At 40.6% G+C, this 13218-nt stretch overlaps 1 protein-coding gene across 1 annotated transcript in view; it reads right to left on the bottom strand.

Annotated features, from left to right (window-relative positions):
* The window catches only part of NCAPG2 (non-SMC condensin II complex subunit G2), an 85869-nt gene that overhangs the window by 65016 nt on the left and 7635 nt on the right, over positions 1-13218 (bottom strand). The window contains exons 3-6 of the mRNA XM_040352694.1: positions 9890-10078; positions 9055-9169; positions 3918-4075; positions 1554-1688 (exon numbers count right to left, since the gene is read on the bottom strand). Coding sequence (XP_040208628.1) covers positions 1554-1688; positions 3918-4075; positions 9055-9169; positions 9890-10078 — 597 coding nt within the window. The remainder of the gene's footprint in view (positions 1-1553; positions 1689-3917; positions 4076-9054; positions 9170-9889; positions 10079-13218) is intronic.

The raw sequence follows: 13218 nt of genomic DNA, 5'->3' as shown, positions 1-13218 counted from the left end.
GAGGATAGATGCCTAGGGTAAACTCCACCCCCCGACACCCCTAATGGGATCACTCTGTGCCCTAAGAGGCAGAATAACCCCTATCATCCCCCCTCTCTTTTAATAGATAATAAGAATAACCCGATAACAAGAGGACAACGTCAGAACCATCCTCTATATAAACATACCTAAGAGGGTTTAAGAAACCATTACAATTAGGTTCAATCAAACCATTTTAAAATAAAATTTAACATATGGGAAGAATAATAAAGAATATATATTATTCTTGTCAAAATAAAGGAAAAGAACAATATATGTATGCAAAACTTGTTCCTTATTCATATAATAATAAAAAAAAAGAAACAAACAAAATAATGAGAGAAAGAGAAATAATAAGAGAAAAAAAAAAGACAGCATAATAAAAGAAAGATAGAGAAAGAGAAAGGAGTTGGAGAAGAGATAAAAGAAGGACAAAGAGCCTACCTGTCAAAAGTGCACATCAGTCCAAAGAGAAAGCTAATACTAAATCCGCAAGGTATATGAGATTCCCATAAATTTCAACCAAGGCTCCCATATTTCATTGAACTGGGTAAGTTTATCCATCATGGAGCCAATTCTTTTTTCTTGTTCCATTATCCATGTGACTTTTCTTTTCATACTTAGTATAGAAACCAATGGTTTCTTCCAGGCAGCTGCTATAGTAATTCTAGCACCCGTCAGGATAAATAATATCAGTTTTCTGGTAACCTTTTGAACCTGAGGTACGAATCCATTCAGCAAAGCAATCGCCGGGGACTGATGCAAATTGCTTTACGCTTTTTCATTCCTCCCCCTTCAGATTCTGCTTTTTAGCTCCCTCCTCCTAAACCACCACCCAATATTCCGACAGGGAGAGACGATCGGCAGCTCCCCCTGTTAGAAGATAATCAGCACAGCCCCATCAGATGTGCCACCAACAATGCCAATCAGTGCCCACCACAGTGCCAATCAGTAAAACCTGTCAGTGCCCGTCGGTGAAGGAGAATTAAAAACAAACACTTTTTTATTTTATTTAAGTCTTTAGTTTGTTTAGCAAAAAAAAAAAAAAAAAATTACAAACCCCAGTGGTAATCAAATATCACCAAAAGAATGCTTTATTTGTGGGAAGAAAAGTGCGTCAGCGCCAAAATCTGAAAATTGTCCTGGGCAGGAAGGTGGGGTGCCCAGTATTAAAGTGGTTAAGGAGACATCAGGTTTTTTTTTTAGATCCGACGTCTCACGTGTCCTCCATTAATGCTGATAAAACTCAGCCTCGCAAATCACATTCAAGCTTTCAAATCACATTTCAGTCCGATTGGTGGCTAGAGAGGCTTCATAACACTGCTGTTTATTTTTTTTACATCAAGCCCCCTGCATGTGGGAGATATTTGGATTCTTGCTGCCGTTTGTTTAGGAATACATTCCGACATTACAAAATGTGGGGCATCAGATTAACAATGTTTAATTTCCATTCCTGACTGGAGCTGGTTTTTAAGACATATGGTCTACCATGCTTAAATCAGATGCACTTTTTTTTTTTTTTTTGCAATATTTACCTCTTCTTTTTTAATGTGGTTGATATTCAGAATGCACTGGAGTAACAAGTTCTTCACTTCGATACTTTCCTCTGAATTGTAATCAAAATTTAGGAGAGCTGCATGAAGTTGCCACAAGCGAGTGATGTCCGCAACCTATTACAAGAGAAGCATTAGGATATTATAAAACGGTTTCCGTATTTACAAAATGCATAGGACCATGATAAAACAACTTAACCACTGTTCATATACACCCCCCTCAATTTAACCACTTGGGCCAATTCTGACACTTCGCTCCTACATGCAAAAAAATATAAATAAAAATGTAACTTTCTTTGCAAGAAAATTACTAAGAACGCCCAAACATTATTAGGAGATAGAGAAATGATATTGAATATAAATATATATATTTATTTAAAAAAATATAAAATAAAAATCAGAGGCCCAATAGAATAAAATTGCGGGTGTTGGAATTTATGCCACATAGTATTTGCGCAGTGGTTTTTCAAACCCAATAAAAAAAAAATTGGGCCAATTTCTTATATAATGTGGAAGATGTTACGCCAAGTAAATAGATACCCAACATGTCACGCTTTAAAATCGCGTCTGCCCGTGTAATGGCAGCAAACTACAGTGCTTAAAATTCTCCATAGGTGACAGTTTAAATGTCTTTCCAGGTTACCAGCTTAGAGTTGCACAGGAGGTCTGGTGCTAGAATTATTGCTCTCGCACTGATGTTTGTGACAATACCTCAGGTATTGCACACGTATACGTTTGCATTCGCATGCAAGCACAGTTGGACGGGGGCGCTTTAAGTTTTTTTTATATTTTTTATTTTATTTTTTTACGATTAACTTTATTGCTATCACAAGGGATGGGCCATGACATGTCCTCTTCATGGGAGAGATCTGGGGTTTATTAGACCCCAAATTTCTCCTCTGGCCTCCAATGCAGCCGGACACAGATCTGTCTGATCGGCTGCTTTCCTTGCCGTTGGTCGCCAGGTAAACAGGAGGTGGAACCAGAAGCGATGACATAACTCGTTGCTTCCGGTTTCTGGGGTTACAGAGACAGGAATGACTTCAGTTCCTCTCTCTGTTCAGGGCAGACATCGCCACAGAGCTCCCGGGCACAGCGAACGGGGGACACCTTCTGCCACCCACAGAAGTGATCGAGTGGCTAATTAGCCACTTGGATGACTTCTGCATGTTAGGGAATTGCTGTCTGAAAGCATACATACCAGAATGATAGGAAACAGGCTGGATGGCCAAATACCCCTTTCTCTTGGAGTCCGCAGCTGTGTTGGATGGTAATATCAATAGGAAAGAAAGCAGATCTCCAAGTTAAAGAAGATCATGAACAGCGTGAGATTTAAGAGCTTCCTTCTACCTCCCAGATTCAGGATTGCAAGCTAAAGGCTGTGGCTGGGTATAGCCAAACACCCTTCATGCTTGCCATTCGGTAAGCAGGTTTTTTTCTTTTTTTTAATACAGTTTTGGGCACTTTTATTCTTTGTGTGGAATCACGGTGGTGCCATTTAAAGGAGAACTGGTTCTTCATATGAACTTTCAATTTGCTTCAACATCTGCACAGTTTATCTATTCATATAGGAGGATTGTTTCTTCCTATAGATGTTTATTATTAATTTTTAGTCATTTATTTGGCGCAGTTTTCTTCCATTTTTCTAGTTTTTATGAGGGTATCCCACAATAAGCTGCTGCCCATTTTCTAAATTTAGTTTTAATTTCATTTAATTTGTCTAGCGCGGTATTCCCCCTTCTTTTTCCATACCAGGATGTCTGTAGGTGCAGGCATCATTCTATTATAACCACTGAAACCAGAGGACGTCCATGGGACATCTTCCCGGCAGGATGTAGTTAAACAAGAAAAGGGTTTATTTTTTGTCAATCTAAATTACTTTAGTACAATACACAAAGAAAGTGATGTGGATTACAGGGAGCCATGCCTGCTAGGAGAACACAGTGATTGTTGCTAGCAGCCATGACTGACGGCAATAATTGCATCCTAAAAACCCGACATGCAGGTTGTAGCCAAGTCGTTCGATGGATTGACAGGGGTACAATCAGCCTGCACACATACAGGGTTCGAATATCATCCGGTCCCTGCTGAACCAGACAAGATTCAAACGGTCTACCACCGGCTACAGCCAACTTAAGAGTAGCTCTAAACCCCAAGCTACATCACCCAAAGGCTGCTAAAAGAAAAAGGTTTGTTTTCTTCACATTCTGAATAGATTGGAAGTCGTACGATTAGGAAAGCATTTAAAAAAAAAAAAAGAAAAAAATCAGACCACCGGGTTATTGGCATGCACATAGCGGTTATAAACTTAACAGTGGAAGAGGGCAAAGGTTTTATTGTACATACCAAACATTTTGGTTCAAGAGACTTTGCCAAGAGCATTGAAAAAGCTGTTTTCCCAAACTCCTCTTTCTTTTCTAAGCCTTTCTCCCACCAGGCCTCACACAGTTGCCGGATGGCAATACGGACATGGGATTCCGACCCTGGTAAAGCTTCCAGAATACCTGCAGTTGATCGTAAACGTTAGTTTAAAATTAAAAAGTTATGTTGACAACTACTAGTTGCCTAGCTGGCATGATGATTTTCTGGCTTTACTACCTGGTTACTGAACTGCATGCTTGTTCTATCAAGTAGCAAAACCAGATAATCAGGCAGGCAAAGCAAACCATTTCAATGCACATTTTTCTATCACAACAGAAGACCTGTATTCCAGCTGCCAGAAAAAAACTATTTCATTAACATTAAAGAAATGGCAATCAGCAAACTTAGAGGACTAGGATATATTAGAAAGAAAACTAACCCTGAGACCACAGGAGCAAAAAGGCAATACAGTCTAAGCTACAGAGGAATTTTGCAATCACAAAAAAGGATGGATGAAGAAAACAAAGGCTATGAAGCGTAGCCTGGTTTATGTCGCTGTCCTGGAAGACTGAAGTTTCTGCTTCTGTCCCACACAGAGGGGTTTTCCCCACTAAGGGTAGTCTAGCAACTTAAAAGAAGTATGGGATTTTTTTATTTATTTTTATATCCCATATTCACCGCCGATGGCTCGGTTCTCTTACCGCCAGGAGTGAAAAGAGCGGCTGCCTGTCTCTTAGCAGCTCTCCTGCTCTGCTCCTCCACGCTCATTGGAGTGCCGAGCTGTGAGGGGGCGCAGAGCCGCTGTCAGTGGTTCGCTGAGAGATTGAGACTGCCATCAGTCCAGGCAGCTGGCGGATCTAGACTTTGGATGTTGGGATGACACTGTGCCTGGACTGATCCTGGTGATGTCAGCAGAGAGGACATCAGACCACTCTGCTGAAAAACGAGTCCTGTGACCCATAGGAGAAGCCCAGCCAAATTGTATCGTATTATACCACCTGTTACCCAACTTACTGGCTAAGGATGCGGATCCATGGTAGATTCGTCCCCATTTTCTTTTAACTAAATGTGTCTCAACATACAAGTGTCTTGATAAATAGACCCATGTCTATTTGAGCTTCAGATGTACAATTGCTACTTTTACATTGACCCTTGCATGCTAAATGGATATGTTGTAGATACATGTACAGTAATAATTGAGCAATGTTTGCTCTACTGTATTTGTTATTCGTGCTAGAGCACAGCACGATTCTGGCTAAAAATGAGAATCAATTTTTTTCTTAGATGGAGCACGATTCTCTCACAGCGTAATCTTTTACATTAAAGTGGGGGGGGGGGGGGTTGGGTTGGAAGACAGTGGGGGATGTGAAAGACAAAGAGAGGGACAAGGGGGGACGGGGGTGGACAGAGTAAGCTCTGCCTCTCTCATCTCCTGTTTCTTGTGCAGGAGTAACTGGAGCGCGCTCTGCTTCTTCACAGAATGCCCTCTGTCACTCCTGCACATGCACTTCAGTCTCCCCTGGCACAAGGCTCGTCCTCGCAACGCTGGCTGGCCAGAGGAGTGTAGCGGTGGGCGGAGGAGTCCTGACATCACAACTCCGCCCACCAAGCGCCAGGAACCAGAAACGCCCACCAATTTGGCGATATTGTGGGGCTCCTTACAGCTGAGGGGGGTGAGTAATAATAAAAAAAAAAAAAAAAACACACACGCGCAGGAGGCATGTATATCATTATAGATATTAAATATGTCAATATCGTGTAAATGATGGTAGTGGGTTTACATCCACTTTAACCCTTTCATGCCGAAGCCTATTTATGACATTTGGTGTTTACAAGTTAAAATCCATATTTTTGGCTAGAAAATTACATAGAACCCCCAAACATTATATATATATATATATATTTTAGCAGAGAATCTAGAGCATAAAATGCCGATTTTTGCAATATTTTATGTCACACAGTATTTGTGCGGCGGTGTTTTAAACACAACTTTTTGGGAAAAATTTACTTTCAGGAATTTTAAAAAAAAATTAAAAGTAAAGTTAGCACAATTTTTTGGCATAATGTGAAAGCTGATGTTCTGCCAAGTAAATAGATACCAAGCATGTCACGCTTTATAATTGCACGCACTCCTGGAATTGCGACAAACTACGGTACCTAAAAATCTCCATAGGCGACGCTTTAACGTTTTTTTCACGGTTACCAGGTTAGAGTTACAGAGGAGGTCTAGTGCTAGAATTATTGCTCTCGCTCTGACGATCGCGGCGATACCTTACATGTGTGATTTGAACACCGTTTTCATATGCCGGCGCGACTTCCGTATGCGTTTTCTTTGTTGCGCAAGCTCGCGGGGAGTGGGGTGCTTTAAAAAACTTTTTTTTTTCTTATTGATTTTTTTTTTTTTTTTATATAATATTAAATTGTGTTTTTTTTTTTTACATTTTGATCACTTTTATTGCTGTCACAAGGAATGTAAACATCCCTTGTGACAGTAATAGGTGGTGACAGGTACTCTTTATGGAGGGATCAGGGGTCTAAATATTTTAAAGACTATAAAGTGATATCTACTAAACCACTGCGCGCTGTATCTTGTTTTTCTGTTCTATTGCCCATGTCTCCTAGTGGTTGACAGCTACACGGAAGGTTTTTTGTACTTTTTTCCCTAACACAGAACACGGTGTTTCACTGTTGCATGGAGTAGCGCTACCAGTGGGATTTTTTTGTATAACTGAGCCCTCCTTTGCACTTCAAAGTACTCAGATCGCCGAAAACGGCGATTCTGAATACTGTGTACTTTTTTAAATCCGGCGCCATTGGCGGCCGAGAAACCCAGAAGTGACGTCATGACGTCGCTTCCGTGTTTTCAATGCGGACACTGAATCAAAGCCGCTTACGGCTTTGTTTCAGAGCGCACCTGGACACTGGAGGCGCCGGATCGGGTCTCCCGGTGGGACGGGAGGCCCGGTCAGAGCGGCGGTGGGAGGGGGGGAATGTCCCCTCCCGCTCCTCCGGCATAACAACCGAGCAGCTGATGGCCGAGGACGCATATATGCGTTCCGTCGGCGTGAAAGGGTTAAACAAAACAAACAAAAAAAATAATCCCACACTGGGCCAACTTTACCGTTTCATTTTTTTTCTTTTTAAATTAATTGAAGTGTATTTTTCCCCCCCCAATAAAAATGTTGTTTGAAAGACCACTGTGCGACATAAAATACTGCAACAACCGCCATTTTTACATACAGACACACACATAATTTTCTAGCAAAAAAAAATATATATATATATATATATATATATATATATATATATATACAACTGATTTTAACTTTGTAAGAAACAAAATGTCAGAAAAAGGTTTAGACTTTAACCAGTTAAACTTCCTGCATTTACACACAGAATTATATCCCTTTGTTTCAAGAAGGAAGAGTTACAATGTTTCTAGTTATCTACTAGCACAGACAATGTTGTTAAAAACTTGGCAGACTGACAGTTTTTTTTTTTTCTTGTGACAGCAGAGCGAGCAGAAAAGTCTACACTTGTTACATCAAAGATTCGGGAAACTCTGCAATGGAGATTGTGAGGGGGGGGGGGGGGTTTGAATCGAGATCACAATTTTCTAACAATTAATTGTGCAGCTCTGATTTGTGCACAATAAAATTACCCCCAAAAAAATAAATTGCACTTGCTCAGAAGTTTGCAGCGATCTCACGTGTGTGGTGAAAAACACAGTTTACATATGTGGGCGTGAGCTACATATGCGTTCACTACTGCGTGAGAGCACGCAGGGCCAGGGCGCTTTAAAAATGTTTTATTTATAAAAAAAAAAAAAAAAATTTACACTGTCCCTTTTAGAAAAAAAATAAAGTGTGATCACTTTTATTGCCTTTGCAAGGAATGTAAACATCCCTCGTGATAACAAGACTGCATGACAGGTCCTCTAAAACAGTGGTAATCAACCTTGTCCTGCAGGGCCCAATAACAGGCCAGGTTTGCAAGATAACTGAAATACATCACAGCTGAAATAATTTGCTCCTCAGTGATTGCAGTATTCTAGTCTGCATCTCCCCAAGGTAATACATAAAACCTGGCCTGTTAGTGGGCCCTGCAGGACAGGGTTGATGACCACTGCTCTAAAAGACCCAAAATCTCTCCTCTACCCTTAAAAAAAAAAAAAAAAAAAAAAAAAAGATTATAACCCTTTAAGTTTCTTCGGATGTTCTTTAGTTCCCGATAGGAGTTACTCCAAGTTTCTTTGTCTGTTTCTCAGCCTCTGTGTGCTCTGCTTAAGCTTCTGTCCTTGATAAATATAACCTTGGCATAGTACTGTGTGAATGAAAACAACTTTTAATAAAAAAAGGTAGATACTTTAGCATAAGGCCCTGTTTCTATTCAGAAGACTAAAAACAATGGTTTTAGATTTATACATGACTTATGAATATGTTAAAATGTATACTCCTTGATAAACATTATTATGTTTTATTGGTTAAAGGCCAGATTATACCTGCCCACGTGCTTGCACATATAAGTGTGAGCACAATGAATAAAGCTTTAAATTTGATCTGCAATACTATGGTGTGTTCTAAGCTTATTCCCAAGTACTCGTGGTATGCACCACAGGTTGAATGGGAGAGCAAAAATATCCCGACTAAAAATAAGTCCTTACAGGAGTCAGCGGGGGAATCCGCATTGATCAAAAATGTTTGGATGAACCTTTCTAATATGAATTTTTAGTTATTTATTGCACTAGTCATTTTACTACACTACATTAACACTTTTCTGATTACCATAACTTTCAGAACTTTTGTACTTCTATTAGGTTTATTGATGTTGTATGACATATTTCTCATTTATGAACTTGGCAAATCATTTTTTTTTTATGTACCATTTATACATTATTGTTTATTTGTGGTTGCAATTGCAATATCATATCTTTATAGAGATGTGGTAATACAAAGGGGACAACACCCCTTATTAGTTAAAAAAAAGCAAAACTCATTTGGAATGCACTTTCAGCAGTTTCCACTGGGGGAAAAAAAACTGATTAGACATGGACATTTAGAATGCTCTCTATTTCAACATTATTTTTTTTATACATAAAAAATAAAATAAAAAATTACTTCACCATTGAGAAGGCCAGCACATTCCAGGAGAGCTTGATAAGTCATGTCCTCTTCCACCACAGACACAGAGAGTGTTGCCACAATGGTCACACCATATATTACCTCCATAGTGTTTTTCTAATAGAAAAGAACAAAGTGCTATTTGGAATGTAAATTGTCATCAGAATGTTAATGCAGCAACCAGGGTGTGCCCACATATATTCTGGACCCCCCCCCCCCCCCCCAATAAAATGGCAGCCCGCGTATTTCTCTAATGATAGGTCTCCAACATGAAATAATGGTAAACAAAAAAACACTACACTGCAACTCCAAATGTGTTAGCTTATGCACAGAAAGGGTGATGAATTATGATAGTAGCCTTTTGTGAAAGCATAGCAAAAAATAGTAAAATTGACGGACACAGCAGCAATCTTGACAATAGGGTAATAGCCTTCTATTAGGAGATTGACTAGGCAGAAACAGCATGTTAAAGTATTTTAGAAAAAAGCAGAAAAAAAAAAAATTCCCATGCCCATGGGCCCACCGGGAGCCATATCCTTCTCCTATGCTAGGCAGAAAAAAAAAAAAAAAAAACTGAGCTGCTGCATGCAGGGAGAGGGGTTGTACCTAGAGAAACCGCCCCCTGGGCGGGAATTGTACAGTTTTTGATGTGTGTTTAACACTTAACATGCCGTTTCTGCCTAGTCAATCTCCTAATAGAAGGCCAATACCCTATTGTCAAGATTGCTGCTGTGTCCGTCCATGAACGGAAGAGAAAAAAAGTATTTTATATCCATCTGGGGAAAAAAAAAAAAAAAAAGTCATAACCTCTATGATTGAACAAAATATGCCACATACCACTTCAGGGGCTCCTTCCACTTCCATGTCATCATCACTGACATCATCTATTTTGTGCCATGACTCTACTGGATTCGCCACCAAAGTATCCAGCAGCAAAGTCTTCAGCTTCTGCCATAACTCCTCCTTTTGCTTCCTCGGCAGCTCTTGCAATACCTCTTCTAGATCAAAAGGATCTGTTGCATCTTTCTATAATGTAATAAGTACCCACAATCAGTTCTACAAAGATGTAAAGCAGCAAATGTGACAAGCCTTAAACCAGCAATGTGTACAAGGTGGAGGGAACAACAACATCAGCAATGTTATGTTCATTATGGATTAAAGACCTACTTCTAGACCAGTGGTTATCAACCAACGTCTTGTAAAATCTCCCAAAACCTTCCATGCCCCAACAAGGCGGTTGCCAACCCCCATTTTAAACCTTCCCTAATTAGTTTGGTCTATAGACAATTTATATCAGACTTATTATAAGCTATAGGGCTCGGCTGATCCATTAAAAACAGAAGAAAAGAAAAATAGCACACAATTGTGATTAAGCCCCAAGTGTGTGAAACGCGTTAGTGGTGCAGTCCTTCAGTGGGGACTGCCATTGCCATACCTGTGGACAATTTATACAAACCTAAGAAGAGAAAAAAAAAAAAAAACAACACACACTTGTATCCCACAGCAACTGAACACATTCTTATTTAGGCCCCTTTCACACTGCTGCGACTTCAAAGTCGCGCGATTTTACGGCCACGATTTCGGGGAATGCCTGTGTAAGTGGCATTAAAAATAAATCTAACCAAAGTAGTGCAGAGACTACTTTGAAGTCGTACTAATATGAATGGTTGTCATTGGAAATAATAGGAAACAACTTGTCATGCTACTTTGCAAATCGTGGGACAAGTCGTATAAGTGTGAAAGGGGCCTAAATGTTTCCCCCAAAATAAACACTGAAATCTCATTGGCTCCTATTTGTTAGGACTTCAGTTCTTTGCATACTTTCAGTTAACATGTTTATTATAAAGTTAAGTCCTTGGAGAAGACATTTTTAGGCATGCACCGATATATCGGTGGCCGATACATATCGGCCGAAAACAGCATTTTTGGGTTCCTGCCGAAACACATTGAAATTGCCGATAATGAACGCCGTGGGCGGGACCATTTAGTTTACAAGGGGGCACAGTTCTAATACATACACAGACCGCCAGACACACACGCTGGCCGCTAGACATGTACATAGCGCGGGCAGTGGCACTGTACAAATTGTGTGCAGACTGTCGATCGCACTCCACCAGATTCCTCCTAGATCCATTTCCTGGTTTTTGGACTCTTTTGGTCTAGTCCAGCGGTGTGACTTCATGGCCGGAGGTGAGGGAGGACTCGGAGCGCTGGGCAGGCCAGGAGCTGTGTCGGAGCCTGTGACAGTCAGAGTCAGACTAATCATACTGCCTGCCTAGGAGGAACCTAGCAGCGAAATCTGATAAAAAAGTAAGCACTAGCAGCACAGAACTTGTATGAAATGAAGATTTAACTTTGTTTGTGTTAAATGGCTGGATTCGGGGGGGGGGGGGGGGTAACTAACAGACTGACCAGCACTTTCTTAATGAAAAAATGCAGATAAAAAAAAAAAAAAAAATTATCTGCCATTTTTTCACAGTGGCACAGTGAGGCTGCAATTAATGTTGTTTTTGGTAGTCAGAGAAGGCAAGCATGGCTCAATAACACACAGACATTTTTTTTTTAAAACTTTGTGTGTTATTGAGCCATGCTTGCCTTCCCCGACTACCAAAAAAAACCATTAATTGCAGCCTCACTGTGCCCATCAAACGCAGCCACTGTGCCCCATCAAACGCAGCCACTGTGCCAACACACATTGCCACTGTGCCCATCAAACGCAGCCACTGTAACCAATTATATACTATTTGTGTCTAATTTTTAAATAAAAGTTTGGATTTTATTATATTGAATTGGAGCTTTTCAATTCTGGTTATTTTAAATCAATGAAGCCAATTAAAACGTCTCATGCAATACATACAATTATTGAAAAAAAAAATTTAAATAGGGGGAAAAAAGAAAAGTAATTTTCGGTTTCGCACTGAATTTTTTTTTTCATTTCGGTTTCGTTTCTGAAATTTCCATTTCGGTGCATCCCTAGATATTTTTGTACACATGAATGCACACACCAATTAGAATGGGAACAAACTTTTCAAACTGGGTATCACAGGGGCAAGAAGAGCAATCACAGGGGCAGAACCTGCAAACAGTTGACGATTTCAAGAAGAGAGCAGTGTGCGGCTCCAGCCATAGAAGGGAACCTAGGAAGAGAATTGAAGGAGCATACCCTGAGCTGACCACCCCACCAGCTTGGTCCCCACAAGGCTACCTCCAGTTGCTATTCTGTACTAGTAGGGAAGATGGAACCTGGAAGGCATCACTAGATCCCCATCTCCACTCTAGGAGACAGTGGGAGTGTAGGACAGCGCACTCCTGCCGAGCTACAGGCACACGCAGCTCAATGTACACTTTGGCACTACTGAGAGGAATGAACTGCCAAGCATGCTTGAGTGACGTCATCTTGGTCTGGCCAATGAAAATGGCTGGACCCAGAAGCAGACTGGCCAAGGAGGGCAGCACCAGGCAGAGCAGAGATCTTAGGGACACCACAGCACTGAGGAGAAGGCGAGTACAGTACCACTTTATGCGAAGCAGATTGTGCTTAGGGCCCCTTTCACGCTATGTGCGGCTTTGGCACAGCATGGATGCGGCGCAGTGTACCTGCGGTTTTCGTGCAGGTTAACTGTGCTTTATTATAGAATAGATTACTTATTTTTTTCTAAAAACGCCCAAAGTATTAGCTCTTTAAAGTTTGAGACCATGCTGCTAATATAAATGGCTGGGAGTGGCTTCAGCAAGAAGAGACAGCTAAAAGAACCTGCAGTTCTCCTTTAAATTAGACCCGCTGACTGTGTTCCCTCTTCCTTTTTTACCAGATACAATGTTAACATAAATATCTTACAACATATTCACTGTGATATAGTTAAATATGAAATGCATGCAAAAAAAAAAAAAAACACACACACACACACACACTGGGGTAGATTCACGTAGATTGGCCTTTCATTGTGCGGGCATAACGTATCCTATTTACGTTACGCAACTTTTACTTTAGGCGTAAGCCCGCCTAATTCAAATAGTGAAGAGGTGGGCGTGTGTTATGTAAATTAGGCTTGACCCGACGTCATTGGCGGTTTTCCCGAAAAGGCGCATGCGCCGTCCGTGGAATTTCCCAGTGTGCATTGCTCCAAAGTACGCCGCAAGGACGTCATTGTTGCGACTTGAACGTA

This window comes from Rana temporaria, chromosome 5 (assembly GCF_905171775.1).
Source record: "Rana temporaria chromosome 5, aRanTem1.1, whole genome shotgun sequence".
NCBI lineage: Eukaryota > Metazoa > Chordata > Amphibia > Anura > Ranidae > Rana > Rana temporaria.
Note: the sequence above shows the minus strand (reverse complement) of the source record. Positions and strands in the feature narration are given on the sequence as shown.